General features: G+C 43.0%; 1 protein-coding gene across 2 annotated transcripts in view; it reads right to left on the reverse strand.

Moving 5' to 3' along the window:
* The window catches only part of KCNMB2 (potassium calcium-activated channel subfamily M regulatory beta subunit 2), a 161,236-nt gene extending 149,367 nt beyond the window's left edge, over positions 1-11,869 (reverse strand). The window contains exon 1 of one of the 2 annotated variants that reach the window (XM_009673788.2): positions 11,761-11,849. In XM_009673788.2, coding sequence (XP_009672083.1) covers positions 11,761-11,798 — 38 coding nt within the window. In that variant the 5' untranslated portion in view covers positions 11,799-11,849. Of the gene's footprint in view, positions 1-11,760 lie in introns of both variants that reach the window. The other variant, XM_009673782.2, reaches the window with a different exon arrangement.
* Positions 11,870-18,679: the final 6,810 nt, after the last annotated feature.

Here is an 18,679-nt window from a genome sequence, read left to right on the forward strand (position 1 = left end):
AGCTGAAATGAGTGGGGATAAATCCCAAGTAAGGAATTTGAACCTGGGTGACCTGCACAAACATCTATATTGCACCTGGTCATAGGAGAAAAAAAGAAATCTATTACATCTTCTGTTTTAACCCTAAAGCTCCCCCTTTTAGGGGGATGGAGGAAGTGGATGTAGAAAGAGTATCTAGACTGACTGCTGTAATGCTTGTATTAACATGAGCAAGCAGGCTTTATACTAAAAGAAGTGTATTTACCTGTCATAAGTATCCACCAAATGCAGTATTTCACACAATGACTTCTAACCCTTATGTTATGCTGCTGGACTTGGATTTAGGCCTGATTCCTTCTATTTTCATGGACACGTTGGCTTTCCACAGTCGGTGTAAATGGTGTTTCTCATTTTGATATGCTTGATGTGTACTGTATATAGCTAGCTGTGAAGGGCAGCCATGAGAAGAATCAGTTGTTGTGTAGATATCCAGGTATCTCTTTTTGAATCCTAGTCTCCCTGGTCATTATGAAGAGGTGATCTCTTGGCATCTTCCATAATATCACATCAAACTATTGTGAATGAGCCTTCTGCTTAGGAACGAGTATAATGTTTTTGTTTTTATTTTTAATTTTGTAGGAGTTAAACTGAATGTTGTTAATATCTCCAACACTAGACTTTGTATGTAGAACATTATGGATATCTATCTAGTGTTCCCAATTAACCAGGGGCACTGTCTTTGCTGTCTGTTTCATCCAAGGACAAACGTAATTCGTTAGGATAGCAAATTGCCTTCTGCTTTTGCAAATTAGCATTGAAGTATCACTTTAGAAATAATCCATGCTATCTGGATTATGGCAATGAAATAGCTATAAATGAAAGCTGTTTTCTGAACTAATATTGAGAGAAGATGAGATGAAGATATGCATGAGGGGCACTATGAAATAGATTTCAGTATTTATATATATATATATTTTTTTAAGAGGTTCCCTTTCCCCAGAAAGGGCAATGTTCATCCATCTTGCAAGGAGTTTCCTTAGAGGGTTTAAATGAAGAGTGAAGCTTTAAGAGCAAAGTGAAAATGGAAAAAGAAATACACTGTCATGGGAAGGTCAAAAATGAGGCGTTTAGGAGTTTCAAAGAGTTATCATTAATCGCCTCCTGCCCCAAGGGCATTTCTGTGTGACTGTCAAAGCAATACACGTGCAGCTGTCTGGCACTTTGCTGCATCTCTAGGTTTGATACACTTTGCTTTGGGGACAGCTAAACCTCCAGCTGCTCAGCATGGTGGTTTGGTTTCCTCAACAAATACGCCTCACTGTTTTTCTAAACTATCTAAATCTGCAAAACTAGACCGGAACAGGGTTTCAAATAGTTTTTCAACACCTCTTCCTCACCAGAACCAGGAAATGCAAGGGACTGTCGAAGCCTGAAAATATGTCCTATGTGAGCACTCCTTTACCATTACGTTAGGAGTTGGATCGGTGGTTGTGCCTAGGCTCAGTTGAGCTAAGGCCCCTGTTGTACTCATGGCTCAACAAGTACATGTAGTAAGTATACATATATACATATACACATACACACACACACCGTACTTTATGTATATACGCATATATATGTGCATATAGTATGTGTGTATACATGAATATTTAAAATGTGTGTATATATTTGTGTTTGTGTGTGGATATATACTTTTATCTATCTACACATACACACACCCCCTATAAATACAAAGAGGAAGAGGCTGGGGGAGATGTCAGTCTAGCTTGGTGATGAGACCTCACAGTTTGTACACGCACCCACCATTAAGGTTCCCTGGAGCAGTATACTGTCACTACTGTGTGGTGTAAGCATAGACTCCGAATGTGTAAAAGCAGGAAAAGAGTGAGGCAGAAACGTTCCCCAGGAGGCACAGTGAATCCTCAAAGTGGGCAGCGGCTCAGGGACAGGGCTGAGGATGGGGAGTGCTCCTTGGAGAGCTGCTCAGAGGGGCAGGTGAGCCAGGGCTCCCAGGAAGGCAGTGAGCTCCTGCAAACACAGTGGAGCCAGCGATGTCTGAAATGGCTCGGTCCTCATCAGGTTGCGTATCCTAGAGATTCAGAGCATGGAAAAATGATCTAATAATAACTGACAAGATATTTGCGTTGATTTTTGGAAAATGCTGTGTGGGTATGATCAAAGAGCAGGTACCTGGTGGATGACAGAACTGTATGAACCAGTTGTTTGGCTTTGGTTGGTGTTGAGTGAAAAGGGAATGAACAAGAGAATGAACTTCTAATAGTGCCGTGAATCTTAACAGCGCAAGACTTGCTCAGACCACCAAGGTTGTAATGAATTTCAGAGCCTCCCTTTGCATCCGATGGAATAGCACACACAATGGGTACTGAGACAATATCTGATGTGTGTAGACAAAATGTTTATTTTCCTTTATAAAAAAAAGTAAGCTGAAAGTATGGCTCATGGGTGTAAAATGAGAAAGAAGACAGATATTTCCAAAGCTACTGCCAATTCCCTTACATGGGCATGATTTGACTACCGCTCTCTAGTCGAGGGGGACCCATGACTCAACATGCGAATCTGAACTGAATTATGCTCATAGGTTTCAGTTCATTATGACTCCCAAGTTCCAAAAATAAGAGCCTTTCAAGGAATGTGTTTTAAAAAGAGGTCAGGGAGTGATTTAAAAAAAGAAAAAAAAAAAAAAAACTTTCTGAAATAATGGAAGCAGTTGTACATATTTCTTAGTAGTGAAAGAACTAAAACCCAGGCATTTTCTGAGTCAGATAAGTCTTAAGTTTCCCCTGTGTATATTTGAGACTGTAAATTTGGAGAGAGATTACTGCAGGAAGATGCAAGTTCCCTTGCCAGATGAGGACTGGACTCTTCTTGCTCAAATGCAGGCGTGTGTTCGGGTTGATTTTCTTTGAGATAGACAGCTCTAAATCCAGGTCTCAATCTCCTAACAAAACTTCTGAAAGAATTAAATGTGTATTTGAGAGACAGGTTTCAGAGAATCTGAAATCAATTGTACATCTGCAAAAAGAAATACCTCAATTGGGATATTTAAATCTGACGCTCTTTGAGCAGGGATACAGTTGTTCCAGAGCAGCTGGAGTAGATGCTGCAGGACCTGTGCTTGCAGGACTAAGGCTGCAACCTTAGCAAATCTGTTTCCCAAAATCTTTGGGTTTTCAGATAATACGTTTGAAAACATTAAATATGTTGGGTTTTTGTTTGCTTGGTTGACCAAAATGTGTGTGTGTTTGCTTTTTTTGAGGCTGGGTGTTGCAGCAGCACAAAGTTCAAATAGGAGTTCCCCCTCAGGGAGCACCCCAACTGTGATATGATGGGGAAATGCTGCTGTCCTCCTGAACCAGCCTGCCTGAACCAATGTCTCTGGCTGCAGCATAGCTGCACCGTAGCTTGGGTTGAAAGGATAAGGTGGTTGTTATGCAGTAGGTTGATCCTTGCCTTTGCCTCTGTGTGTTTTGTGGTATTCACTTGGCCATCACCCGAGCAGGGCACTAAGTGGCTTGCTTTTAAAGATGCGATTTGCTCAGAGGTTCAGTTTGGATAATAGGAAGAGAATAGGAACATCTGAACATCTGTCAAGATCCTCTGCCTAGAAAATTAAATACAAGGTCTTTATGAGAACTTCACACCCTCTTTGGGAAAGGCTGCGAGGTAACCTGTGGCTCCTGACCGCACAGCTCACGAGCCCGTCAAGCCCAGCTCCTGTGCTGGGGTTGCATTGGATGACAGTGGCTGGCTGCGAAGGGAGTGAGCTATGAGGGTGGCTGAAACTAACAACCAGTAGATGGACAGCGCTGAGGTCCCTTCCAGCTCCTATGGGACCCAGGAGAGCTCAGAGCATGACTGTCACCTCCTTACTGTGAGCCAGCTACCTTGGAGAACTGAAGGGGGTTTATTAGGTGTCCTGCAGCTCTTGGCAATGGGTTTGGGTACATGATTTGTAGCAGTTGGAAAGGTCAGCCCCTCTTGTGTGCTCTAGAAAAGTCGGACTACAACAGATATGGCCTGCTGGGCTCTGTCACTGAGTGTGACTATTCCAAATGAGGAACAACATCCATGACAGCTGGGCCTTCCCTTTGGAAAAGTGGAGTGCAAGGAAGGATAAATCATATTCAAGTATTTGCTTGAATCTTCATAATTAGATGCTTCCTCCCCTTCCTTTTTTTCCCCCTCATCTTTTAAGGGAGAGTGAGGAAGCCAATGCTGTTGACACCCTTGAGTGTTGACATTTGAGTTACCTTCCCTGGGAATGAATGTGGCAGCTCATCCTTGCATGTGGTTGAGTCAGGACGCCTGTAAGCTCTTCACTACATGCTATGTTGAGGAAGACAGGGTCTCCAAACCAAAGTTTTTTTGGATTTGGATTTTTCTCAGTAGAACCTACAGTTTCATGGCTTTGTCTTAAAAAAAAGTTGTCTAAAACATATATAGAATCTAGGGAGGTAGTCTCATTTCAGTGTTCTAAAAGGGCCAAAATCGACTGGATTTTCTGGTTCAAACTTTGTTTTGAATTTCCCCTGATTCAAAATTTTCAAGTGAATACATAAAATTCAAATTCTACCTTTTGTTTTTTAGGTGGAACAAAATTTAAATGTAAAAGAAAAATACTAACAAATGATCAGTTCAGGTTAACCTGAAATGCTGTCTCCTGAGTCTGTAGAACTGGTAACAAAGCTGAAATCAGTGGGGGCCAGTGCTTGAACTTGGAGCAAGGCTTTGGAGGAGGAGAGGGTGAGCAAGCTGCTGTATTGGGCTTGGAGGTCTCCAAGCCCCTGGGACAGAGTGGAGAAAATGGGGCCGAGGTGTGGTAGCAGGAAAGCAGCCAGGCTTGGACCAAGAATATCATTGCTTTAAGGCTTAATTTCTCTGCTGAAAGGCAGCTTTTGGGAGGAGCTGTTCCCCTTCCATTAAAGTCCATGGGCCTTGCTGATGTGACTGACCTCACCCCGGGCAGATGAGAGCAGAGCTGATGGTGTTACCCCTGGCATGGCAAAGCCTTGGCTCCTTCTCCCTGTGCTACCAATAACACACAGATGAGTGCTGCATTGTTTCCAAATGTCCGCACACCTGAAATTGGTGGCTTAAGTAAGCAGGAGACAGACAGGGCGAGGATATGTATTATCAGGAATCTGGGGTTAACTGCATTAACCTGTGTTGTGCTCTACTGCACCAATGCTGGCCTTTTGTAAGAGATCCAAGTATTCTGGGCTAAGCTGGAGGTGAAGGTCAGCAGCGGCTGGTTTTTATGCTGGTTCTTAGAACTTCTGCCTCCAAACGTACAAATGAAGTCCCTCACTTAGAAGTTAAGGTCAGAGTAACAATATCGATACAGTGGAGGAAAATGTGTCACTCGAACAGCATCACAGAGTAATCTAGGCAATTGGGTGTTTTCTGAAAAGCTGTGAAATGGCTACCGTTTGTATGTACAACCTTTTCTTTGCTGGGAACAATTTCAGCTTTTCAGATGTTTGAAAACACAGACAAAGACCGGCTGTGCCTGTAGCCTGTTAGCTCTTCTCCAGAGCTGGTGACTGCTCATAAAACTAAAGCAGACACTCCAAACTGGCCTCATCTAAGCTATCCTGCATCACTTCTGTTGTTTGCCTACTAATATGGGACCAGCTGCCTAGTTAGTGAAACAGAAGCATCAAATTACAGAAGTTATGGTAAATGGAGACAGGGAGGCCCCTTATAGGTCACCTGGTCTATCTGCTGCCCTATGGCAGGGTTACCTCTACGTAAACCACTTCTCTCTGTGTTGTCTGACCTGTTTTTAAAAATCATTGGATTCTACGATTACCCGTAACAAGTGAATGATGTGTTTCATGAAAAATAAAACTGTTTGGCTAATAGCTGGACAGCCAACAGCTTTTATTAGGTTAATCTGATACATGAGTGGTTTATTAGTCCTTTAAGGAAACATGTTGATCCGTTGGGGCCATGCAAATCTTGGCCTGTGGACATGGGAAACCTGTTAACTTTTGCCTGCAGGATTGCTAGTGGCAATCTGCACGGGTGAATTTTGGCAAGATGTGTTTTTTTTTGGTCTCATGTAGTTAGGCGGTTCTCTTGAAGACCCTAACTGTAATGGATATGATTATCCTACAATTCTCCTAGTCAGGCTGCATCTGCACAGTGACAAAGAACACCTATAACCCTTCATACGTCACATCTGTGCTGTTTTTTTAACTCTCTTTGGCTTTTTCTAAGCTACATAGTTTCAGAACTTCTGGGAAAGCTACTCTGTTGCTTTTGGCTTTCTTTTACTGCTTCGTCGTTTCTCAGTGCATTTACTCCAGAGCTAGTCATTTGGTTGTGTTTTAGCAGCCTCTATGAGCCCCAGTGAAGATCAAAGCCTCACTTTACTCAGTTCTGTGCAGATCCACAGTCACAGTTCCTGTGCTGAGGCACCTGGGTATCAGGTGAACAAGCCAGAGGAGTAATGGTAGTGATACAGCACTTCAGCTGGGTGAAGCAGAAAGGCCAGGCATAAACTGAGAAACAGCTTTGCGGCACCCTGTTAGTGACTGCACTGAGACTACTCAGCTCTTCCTGTTTACTCTACCCCGTGCATAAAGTAAAATGGACTAAACTCTGCGACATGGTGCATCCTCCTTTACTGTGCCTTCTCTTCCACCCCACGCTGGGCCAGGCAGTCTGCAAGCTGGAGGCCCTGGCAAGAGCCTCCAGCTCTGCCAGCCCCGTGCTGTGCCCCTGCCAGTTCCCAGTGCTGTGGACCTCGGCACCAGGCAGGTATGGGCTCCAGCTGGGGAGAAGCCACGGTGCTTCTCTGGGAAATGAGAAAGTAGCAGGTACAGCAGAAAGGGAGCTTAATATTGGCAGTAAACGGGCAAGCTTCGTGCCTGAGCCTGAGATTTCATCATTTCCCTGTGATAGCTCTCAATTCACCCAATGGTCTCTGCAGCCTCTCTACTATTGCAAAGCATGCTTGAAATCTGTGAGCAATGCCTGCTCCTCTTCTGCCAAGGAGTGTTTTTTTTTCTTTTTGGTAAACTTCATATTTTGCTTTTTATCCTCGGGCAAACTTCTTATGCTGGGCAGTGGTGTGCGGCAGTGTCAAAACGCTCTCTGAGAAGTCCACCCCAGCTGCATTAGGAGAGGGTTGCTGCAGGTTCCTTGTCAAATGTCTGCTGCGGTTTGGGTCTGGTTACTCCTGCCTGCCACCTATCGCAAATGGCACTGAATCATCCTCCACAAACTAGCACCGTACCAGGCCATTGCAGCCACCATCTGTTGGGGCAGCAGCAAGTGCTTTCAGTCTGGTACCTCACAGTGTTCAAACCAGTCAGTGGCAGATTAAAGGAAACATGTAAGAATAGTGTCTGCTTTGTACCCCCCCCCGCCCCCCTTTTTTTTTCTTTTACTATTAGAACAATATTCACATCTCAATCCTGGCCAAGTTACCTGAAGTCCTAAATACTATGGTGAGGGTTGCAAGGTGGGTGTAAAGGCAGAATGTGTGTGAATGGCTGGGACAAAACAGCAGGAAGAAGCTTTCATGCAAAGACACAATTAGGAGCTAATCCCAGGTTCTGCTGCAGGGCAGTGGCCTAAATGCCCTCTCGTTTACAGCAGAAGAGCAGGTGGCCCTTGGGCACTACCATTTATGCAGGTCTCAATTTTATTATTCATAGTATGCTTTGAGGGCCCCCCCCCCTTTTTTTCCTGAATCTGTGTCCTTCATAGGAAGGTGGGATAACTGGGCAATGGAGAGGAGTGAAGGTAAGTTAGTCAATAGGCTTGACTGCTTTAACGCGACTTTGCACATACAGTGTGAATAAAATTGACGACTTTGAGGGGAAAAAAAGAATCAACCTTCTTGAACCTACTCTGATTTATACAGTCTGAGGAGCTAGCATAACATTTGTTTCCCTCTTCAACTCAAGGAATACAGATTGGAGTGCATTAAAATTTTGAAAAATAATCCTTGATCTGCTTGGCTGAACACTGGGAAAATCCATGATTCCAGTGATACAGAGGAACTGTGTAAAACTTGCTTACCTATATCTGGTAACATAGGCTTTCCCAGCAGCTCCCTACATGAAATGGACTTTATTCGGGGTCTCATCTTCCAGTACAGCCTGAGGCTAAGGCTTCCTAATTTGAGACAGAGTCTGATCCCCTCAAAGCAGGCTTTCTTCAGTGAATCAGTAAAGCTGTTGGGACTTATGTAGGGTCTCTAAAGAAACCAGTCGTTGGTGTGTCGCTGTTTGCATCCAGTCTGCTAGATACTGCCTGCTCTGCTTTCCTATCTGCGTTAAGGTTTTAGCAGCTAAGCGGGGAATATCTTTCCACTGTCACATATTAAGCAAAAGTGATGTTAGCAAAGTTAAGTTTGTTTTGACTACACAAACAGACTCTTCTCTTACAGATAAAAACTCCCCATGTCAAGCAGAGTAGGAACTGCTAGAGGTTTTTTTTTTATGGTGTCACCTTTTGGACTCGCTTAAGAGGCACTGAAATCGGAAAAGGATGCAAGTCAAGAGATTCAGGGCTCTGAGCAGTTGCACTGATGCCTGGGGGACTTTTTTGACCCTTATCTGAAGTGCTCAAACGTGATAAATTAGAGACGATGCTGAATTGCAGGCCTACTGCTTATTGTCTTTTTCTCCGTGTGACTTATCCTTCTGTTTGATAATTGCTTTTGTCTAAGTTGATTCTGAGTGCAGCTTTTGCCTGGGTATTTGAAATCCTTTTCAGAATGAGTCCCAAAAGAGAGTCAGAGAAGAAGAATCAAAGATTAGAGATTCCTAGTGGCAGAGATCTTTAGCTAAAATCCTACTATCAGACCGAAAACTTTTACATAAGCTTTCTAATGTCTGCACGAGTATTCAGAAGTACAAAATATCTATCAGAGTGCCTAACTTTGCTAGCATTTCCAAATAAATCATGAGGAGCTTTGGATATGCAAAAAACACTGGACGTGTTTCCCACTTTTCTATACATCACCAGAAAATCAGGATTAAATAAATTACAATACAGTTGCAGACTGTCCAGGAAATAACGGTAGGCAAATCTTTTAGGTAAAAGTGGAAATTTCATTAAGAAACAACTACTGAACACTTTCTTGTAAAGCATAATTTGCAGTTCAAAGACACTCGCCTTTCAAAATCTCTGCTTTGATTCTTGTCAGATGCAGAGGCAGTGATACATGACATGACACACATCAACTAACTTGCAACATGAAAAGATGTGATTTTTTTTTTCTAATTGAGGGAATGGGAAAGCAAACGTTCTTTTATAGTAAAAATTAGCTTGAGAAACAATTTTAAATAGCTGTCAAATATCTACCCTTGATTACCAGACAATTCAACTGGATGGAGGATTTCCTCAAATTCAGGTTTTGCCTGTTCCTGATGCTTTGCTTTTTGAAGGGATTTTGCTTTTTAGTATTTCAGGTATTACCTGTAGAACTATTTTCCCCCTGTTTTTAAGATATCTCCTGTGCAAATTTGCCTGCTGACTTCAATATGCCACTTTGATAATTTTCTCTGGGACCAGTCTGCTCTTCTCCTGTGGTGTATTCCACTTGAGAGGCTTTGAAGTGCTTTATGTTGTTTTTGATAGAAATACCCACTGGTATAAGTGCGTTTAAAATCAGGCTGTGAAAATAACTGTGTAGGTTAATAATGATCCTACTTTACCATTTCTTTGTCTAGAACAGTGGGTCAAGGTTATATATCCCAGGTTTTTCTCCTGGATTTGTTCCTGGCACAGCGCTTTCTTTTTGTTTGACTGTGCTGATAGCTTTGACCTGTGACCGCCTCTGCCTCAGTGCGGTTTATGTGAGGCAAGTGTCTGTAGCCAGAGGCATGTTGGAGGCCTTGGTGGAAGAGGAAGGATGTATTCTGGAAAAGCAGATGTTCAAAGCAGCCATAGCCACTGCTTTGGGCAGAGTGACTCAGCCCTCTGGGCATGCATATGCCACTATAAATGCAGTTTAACTCAGCGTTTCCGTGAAGCTGATGAACTGACAGTCATACTTTGACAGCTGATACTGCCTTGTAAAAACTTCTATCAACTTTACTGGGCTGTTTGCTTAGGAAAGTGATGTATACAGTCAGCTCATCTCTCTTTATCATCTGTGCTATGCTGCTGCATAAGAGAGGCACTTACAAGCACTGTATAAGCCCTCGACGAGGGGAGAATCCCTGCTCCCAGGAGCTTTGGGTCTGCATGGGAGACACCAGGTGGAAGGAGAACAGTGGCAGCCAGGGGTGAAGAGACCAATGTAAAGATAATTCAGATGTCCTCAGTTCAAGGCCAGGTCCTTGGCTGATGCCCCTGCAGGGCCAATGTCCTCCCATAAGTTACTCCCCAAAATGTAGCTCTGCTTTCTAGCACATCATGACATAGAGAGCCTGCCGTCTGCTTTATGGGAACAGAAGATGCAGCTAATCTACATGCTTCTTACATGCTACAAAACATTTGGGGAAAATCTGTCATATACGAACCAACTTTGTGCTGACCTTCAATTGTTTTCTATTGATATTTTACTAGAAAAACTTCGAATAGCTATAAGATCAAACGATCAGCAAACAGTAGGTAACAGTAACTCAAACAGTAGATAACAGTAACTTTACTTAAAGCTTTACTTAGTTCTTTTTCTTCTTTGGTTAGTTGATTCTGGATAATGCACCTTATAACCACATTATAACTGGATAACCAAGATAATGCAGTTGGAGACCAAAAACATACCACAGGTGTACATGCGAAACTAAGTAATACGACTTGTGGTTTGATATTGGGAGTAATCTGCAGACAAGGAATGATTTACCAGAAAGATTCACTGAACCATACAGAAGAAAACTTCCATCTAAGTAAGCTTCAAGCTACTGGAAAGATAATTCAGAAAATGGAAAGAAGGGGTATCAGGAACATTTAGTCTTTTATGCAGATGCACAGTCTTGTTGGGGTGAGCACCCTCTTCTCTTCGTAAACTGAAATCTTTGTCACTAGGTACGTAATAATAAACAAGACTATTGTCACCCACCTAACCGCCAGTTAGGACATCCTGCGAGTAAAAGATCTGTATGTCATCAAATCCTATATTGAATAGCTCTCCTTTAAGAGCACGGTTTTCAATTTATCTCAAAGTCTAGCTTACCTCTAAGCATCTCTTCTGCTGGTACCACCTAACTGTATCAACACTGAAGGATTATGAAGTGGAATCACTTACCCTTTCAACGCTGTGCTAACTGTTTGGGTTCACATTGATATTTCCAGCAGAGTAGGTGCTTCACTGTATTAGTTAGAGATTCACTGTGCACCTAGAAACTGTCCTCTGCACCCTGCTTTTATAATAGGATTCAATACAGCTGAGCAAATACAACCTCTACAAAATATATGAAATACAGGAGGATAATAGCATGATAAACTCTCTGATTCAGTGTAGTGTACACACTGAATCTGAGATACAGAGATGCTTTGTAAGATGGGAGGGGGGGAGAAGGGGGAGATAAAAACGTATTTAAAGTCTGCCATGAAGGCCTACTAAACCCTGCTTAAAAGATTTCTGTCCTCACGGAATCTCTGTAATCCTTACCACAGGCCTGAATGCAATACTTCAGTGTATTTCCAAGCTGGTTTTCAGTTACATTTATTAATATTGCAGTCAAATGGAGGAAGAAAAAAACATAACAATTGACTCTTTTTAGTAACCTCCAAATAATGGACTGACAGCCATCCCCCAGCCCAGAACAGCTTGATCCGTTCGTTTCTACTCACCTCCATTTGCCTCTTGGATAGTTAAAGCAAAGGCTCATTTTGTCCTGCAGATTCGGTGCTGCTGCTCAGTACTATCTTGCCTGATCGTAAAAGGGCTCCTGACCAAAAGGAAGAGGAAAGCAGTACGTAAAACAAACACAGAAGCCCAAGAGGAAAGTTACACCCTAAAGACCAGCGCTAATAGCAACTGAGACAGGGAAAGAGAGAACACTCCCAGTTACTAACTTTTTCCATTGATACAGAACAGTTTTCTCCAAACTTTTCTTCCTTTTTGCAAGCAATGCTTTGCTTTATGTGTAGACCTCAGATAAACTGAGTGCTGTTTTTTTGTTTGTTTTTTGGCTTTGGTTTTTTTTTTGTTTTTTTGACCAAGTAAGCAAATCAGTGAAATATGAACTAGAGGCTCAGCTAACCACTTTAAAAACATAGTGCTGGGCAGTAATCATCTAATCATTACAAGGTGCATTTGTCTATTCTTTAGATTTTTTTTTATTATTATTTCAGAAGTGTTCAATGGAAGCAAATAGTATTTGAAATAACCATCTCTGGGACTTTCTGGCCAGAGAGCTTTAGTACAGTGGAAGGGAACGCTTGCATGACTAATAACTTAATTTTTTAAGAGCTTGATGGGCAGACAGGGAAAATATGCTAAACTATCCTTGCCTCAGAGGTATTTCTACTGTCAAGAAGAACTGCATTGAGAAAAGATTTCACGATTTCACCTCTGAAGACTTGGAGATTAGAGGTACGTGCAGATGGGCAAGGTGGGATTTACCGCAACAGAAGAAGCCGCTACACCCTGCCCTTGGTGGAGTTAAGGGTGCCAAGACTGCAGGGTGGTTCCTCTGCGCAGGTCATAGCGTAGCTACGCATGTGTGCCCACAACAGCTGTATGGAAACTTTTGCTACAGATGTTTAATATGTGGTTTGGAACAAATAACAAATGATTTGGTTTGAGTTAAAAAGTTTTGCCCGTTGCTTTTTGGCAAATGTAAGGCAGAAAGGAAACTGAGGGATGTGTCATGTTTGGAAATCCCCAGGGTGCGGTAGATTCATTTGTTTTAAAGTTAGCCTCAGATTCTCCCATCGTAGCAGAATAAATCTGGAACTGTTTCAGGGAAAGCTGATAGAGCTACTTTGGCAGTAATTAAGGTCATGCTATTTACCAGGGTTAATGAAACCTAGCTTGAGTCTACAGCCAGAAAATACTGTATCCAGTAGCGTAGGTGTGAAGGAGTTGTTGCAGACAGTAAGGCTGATAGTGCTCTTAGTAAAGGTAATATCCCCTCCTCACCTTAACTGTCCTGCTGACATCATCTTATTGCAACTTTTGATCTCCGTGTGCTGGGTGATGTGCTGATGTGTGTTTTAAGTTACATGAGGATAAGTATAGGTCGTATATAAACGTGCCAGGGTCTGTGCCAGGTGGCAGGATAGAGGTTTCTAGTGCACATTGGGATGTTCAACAGCATTTGGTATCTGGATCTCCTCGGATCCAAGGAGATGGACATACCTGCATCCTTGGTGCTCCTCAAAAATTGTAGTCAGCCTCTCCTATGAGTTTTGTTTTCTGAAGGACTCTTCCCGTGTGGGTTCCTGTCGACCTTCTAGCAAACTAGAAAACCTTTCCTTCTAGCAAACTAGAAAACCTTCCCATTGCAACTGCCAAGCAGCAGTCCATCGGTATGTGATGGACTTGGGATACAAGCCCAGGAGAGGCACAAGTGTCCCTGGCCTGAGCCTTGACTAATCCATTTCCTTTAGGCTAAGAACTACTCCCTGGGCAGGAGTAATCCACCCAATTCAAAGGTAAAATGTGGTTAGACACATCTCCCCTGAAGTGCAGCAGGACACTCGGGAGGGAAAAAAAATACAGTGCAAAGGGTGAGAACCAGTTTTATAGGGGACAGGACAACTGAGTTACAGCACTGAACTCCTTGCGTATGAAATGAGACCTCTGCAGTGAACTCAGAAGTAACCCCTTTTTTCAAGAACCTTTTTAGATTACTCCCTTATGAATGTTCCTTTTGGTCTGGCACAATACAGAGTTATGTAGCAGCTTGATTTCCCCCGCCCTTTACCATTGTCTCTTGGAAACAACATTCGGCAACACTGCCTTTGAACTGGTTAAAAGCTTGACACACCACACTGAGTTATCGAGCCAGGTAGATGGTAGAACATCATTTCTGTGTCTTTCAATAACCTTTAATGAACCTGGTTGGTGTGGAAGTTTGGACTAATTGCTAGCAATAGGTTTACCTGGTTTTGTATTTTCTCACTGTTCATAGAGCTGATCATCTCAGGTGAGGAAATGAGTGGGATAATTCCAGTACAATTATTTTTAAGGTACTGATTTGCAAATGGCCTTTATGTGGCTTGGAGTAGAATATTTTCCTCCTCTTTATTAACACAGTGCGGTCAGTAGTGTAGGTAACTTAATCAAGGTTATTACACCCTGTTATAAACACAAGCAGGGATATTGTTTACAGCCAATCCAGAGGTTAGTCACTACCAAAAGGTGTGAGGTAGTCCTATTCTCCCCCTCTCAGTATAATTCTGTGTATCTAATTTTATTTATCTGTTATAATTAATTATGGGTTAATTAATCTCTTATAAATAACTACATCTTAGAATTCTGTATATCCCCTGCCTTGTATTGCTGCTTGCCTGACCACATGGTGAGCTGGTTCGGGGAGTTAAACAGGCAGAAGACTAACTCTACAAATAACTGAATTGTCTTCCGCCTGCTTAACTCCCCGAACCAGCTCTCGAAGGAGGTGGAAAAAGGACAGTGCTGGCATAAGGGAAGCGAGTGGCTGAGGATAGCGTGTGTGGGAAAGGGAATTGCAAGGAGTCAGATTATTCTACTTTATTTTTAAATAATCCTAACTGTTCTAGACTGGCTTAACTAGGAAGGTTTGGGAATTAATGGGTGCTGAAAGTAGACTGCAGTGGAAGTTTAACCGTTCCGGAATAATTCATACCTAGTCTATGAGAGGCCAAGAAGACATCCTTTGCTGAAAATAGCCTGAACTCTAACTCCACAGCCAGGCAAGCAAATGCTGGGATGGAAGAGATGGGTCCCTCAGATTGGCTGAGTGTCAGGGCAGTGGATTCATCCCCTTGGAAATGCCCTGACAGTGGGTCGTGAAAGACATGACTGTTCGAGAGAGCAGATCAGTGGTGGCAGCGGGACAGATGCAGCCACATCAGGCCAGATGAGAACCAGTTATTTCACTGCTGCATTGAGGTTGCCGGACGCTACTATCCGCTGCAGTCTAACACCAAGCTGAACCAGAAAGATTTCTGGCTGGAGACTGACTTAGGTACATACTTGCAGCACAAGGGGTGATTAGAGCAGTGCTTGCGAGGGTCAGGCCATGGGAAGTCCCTACTCTGCAGTCTGCACTTGCCACTTGCATGCTTACACTTTGGGAACATTTTGACCTCTGTTCGCCTCACCGCAGGTCAGTCCTGTGGTGCTAAGAATGGCTCTAGACTCACAGTGCTCCTGTTAGGCTTTAATTCTTCAAGACTCGGTCATTACTCATCATAGTACTGATTGTGCCTCACTAATATGTTTTGCAGATCAACCTATTCTCCAAGTGTGGCCCTTTTTTACAACGAGGTGCTATTGCAGTGGGAAATAGATTTCTCTCTGCTAACATGTCAGTGTATTTCTCTTCCATCTGTATGTGTTTATCCTTGAAATAGAGCCTCTCAGAGGGTAGAAAAGTGTAAAATCCTTTTAGTCCGTCTAATCCATCCAGTAGGTCAAATACAAGATGGGCCACTATGTATTTTATGAGGTTATGTTCTGGTTGATGTTCTATTACTGCTCGTAGAAGACTCTTTTTTAGCTCAAAAGGTCCCTCTCTGAAGGAGGGGTGCAATGGTCTTTGTCTCACTGTTCTCCTGGTAGCTTTATTGCCATTGTGCCACCCTCGTTCAACGCAGTATTGACACTTTCCCTTTCAAAACCAGCTTTTAATAAATGTTGACCAAAATTAATCAAGTCCTCTGTTCTGCTGTTGCTCATGCTTCTTACTGATAGACCCTCTAATTGCCTCTTCTCTTTTGCTTTTTAATTGAAGCACAGTTTTGCAGCTGAAAATGCTACAGACTTGGCTGTTTAATATGACTCTGTGACCATTGTCCATGCTTCTGGAGCATCAGCAGTTCGCAGACCAGTTTGGTTATGTCATCTGTCAGGCTGAAAGCATTAGTTTAAATACTTTCCTCTTTGACGAATTTTGGACGGCATTCCCACAATGGTGGTGTGCTCAGAGGCACAGTGTTACACCCCTCAGTATTGCAATTCAATATTGCAGACTTAACTTTTTCCATACTTTAAATGGTCACATGACAGCTGAGCAGGGACCTTCGTAGTCTAACTTATGGATTTCTGCTCTAACTAACTTTTCATGTTAGTCTTTCGGCTCCCAGTACACTCCATGGGTGTGGGTGCCACAGACAGAGTATATGTTAATACAATTGCTTGTTTTATGTTGCATAAATTCATGTGGAGTAAAGTGATGTCCGCTGCAATGAAGAACTAATGAACTTCACAGAACAGTGGAGCTGATTGTACTCGGCTTCATTTGGGAACAGCAATCACTGCAAATTAAATTTGTTCCCACTGTACAACAGCAGTGGGAGTGCTGGGAAAGAAGAGAGGACCTGGAAAAGATTTTTAAGATGATGACTTACAGAAGACTAAAAGGTGATGTGAAAGACTGGTAACCATAAAAAGTCTGGATGCTACTTAACAATGTTATAAAACAGGAAAGCCTACTCTTGGGAAGAAAGAGGGACATAGCAACAGAAGAATTGGTCCTTACTGAAGGGGGCTGTAAATGCACTGCGGTAGCTTTTCCACAGTGGGACAGGCCCAGATAGCTGTGTTTGTAACTGCTGCTTACGAGTCTCAATGGTACAGAAAACGGTGGATGGTATCTGTGCTCTTCCTTATGAAGAGGCAAAATATACTGTCCTTTCCTTGCAGACAGGATGGGGAATGAAGGATCTCACCTCCCCTGTGGGACTGCCTGATACCTGCGGGGCTTGGTTGGGCAGGCACCAGTAAAGCTAATTACGTGCAGTAACATGAAGAAACGAGTGAGTCACTGAAGGGAGGGATTGAATTTTTCCCTCCCATTTGGTGGAGTATTAAGGCCTCTCTACAGTTTTTTTTTCTCCCTAATCTTTTTTGTTTAATCCCTTAATTGAATGGGAGACCCAGAATTTTCTCCTGTTTCCCATTTTCTTCAGAAAATCCTGTGTATGCTATAGTTTGCTGATGTTTGATTACACTATTGATCTTTCTGAGATAATCCATTCTAAAACTTCATCTCCCAGGGCCAACGATGTCCCAGGTGGATGTTGTACTACCTCAACATCTCAGGGCAGGCGTGTATGGCAACACTGTGAATCACTGTAGTGAGACAGGATTTCTTTTTGGGGCTGAAGAGAGGCATGAGAAGTGGACCTGCTGGTAGGGGGATGCAGACTGCACCATCCTGAAGACTCATTCTTAGATGAGCAGGCAGAGATCCTACTGATGGGGAAATGAGAACATAATTCTCTTCCTAAAAGTCAGGCTGTTCATTTGTTATTGACCAAAGCCACCAGCCTAGCTGGTTATGTTGGCCACTTCTGGGTCATGCACTCAATTCTCATATCTTCTGCTCCTTTCCCACTGTTTGGGATCAATGAAGGTTTCAGTTGTACTGAAAGGGGGGAGTTACAGATTTCATCCAGCCAGTGCTGAGGGGATAATGCACGCACTGCAGCTCGTGTAGTGTAACTGAATGTTGCTTCCCAAGATGTTTGCAAGAGAAATGGCTCTACGTGACCAGAAAAACACACTTTCTTAGTGAACATCACTTCCTTAATATGCTTCATTCGAATGACAAAATTTTAGGAGTAACCTGAAATGGTATGCCTCCTTACACTGGGGAATAATTTTAAGCTGTCACATTAAAATAGGGCATTATTAAGGTATTATGTGTATCAAAATGTAACCCGTCGAGAGGTTCCACCTGTGCTGCTACCTTGAGCTGGCTGGCATAGGGGATGAAAATAAATGTGGCAAGTTTGGAAATCGTGGTGCGCTAGAAATACTCCTTCCTGGCTGCTCCGGCGGTGAATCACGGTACGAGACGGCGCGGCGCGCTGCCGCCGGGAGCCGCCAGGTGTCAGTGCGCCCCCGGGCAAGAGCCGCGCCGGGCGCGCTCCCGAGGGGGCGGCCTCGCTCCCCTTGTCAAATATATATATATATATATTTGTATATATGTGTGTATATATATGTATACACACACGCACATATGTGTACATATATGTATGCATACACATATATATGTTTTTATATTAAAAAAAATAAATCTGCATTTAATGTCATCCTTGCCATAGCCGTAACCCGTGGGCTGGCTGCCCAGCTCGGCTATAACAAGAACAACCCGCCCTGGCTCATCCTCAACACGCACCTGGTGAGGCAAGGAGCCCCTCTCTGCCTGCGCTGCAGCCCCCTTTACTGCTTCCTGCAGGTGCATCTCAAAAAAAGCATCCATAAGGGTGTTTGCGGTGCTTGTGGACTTTACAGATTATAGTAAATGCATCTGAAAACAGAAAATGCGTTAGTACTCTGGCCAACCATGTGACAAGCATCCTACCAAAAAAAAAAAAAAAAAGCTTTGAAAGAATAATGTCGGAATAAAAGATCTGTTTCCAGTTTACTGTAGGATCTGTTGGATGACAAATCAGCCCTGGGATTGCAGATGTGAGCCTGAAAACAACGGAAAGGTGGGCACAATTGCACTTTGAAGAAAAACAGGTACTTTTCTAGGATGAGCAGGAAATCCCAAGTTAGATATGTAAGGACATAAAGATTGATCACCCTTATAAATGCATCATCAAAATT

This window comes from Struthio camelus, chromosome 9, assembly GCF_040807025.1.
Source record: "Struthio camelus isolate bStrCam1 chromosome 9, bStrCam1.hap1, whole genome shotgun sequence".
In the NCBI taxonomy this organism is placed as follows: Eukaryota; Metazoa; Chordata; class Aves; order Struthioniformes; family Struthionidae; genus Struthio; species Struthio camelus.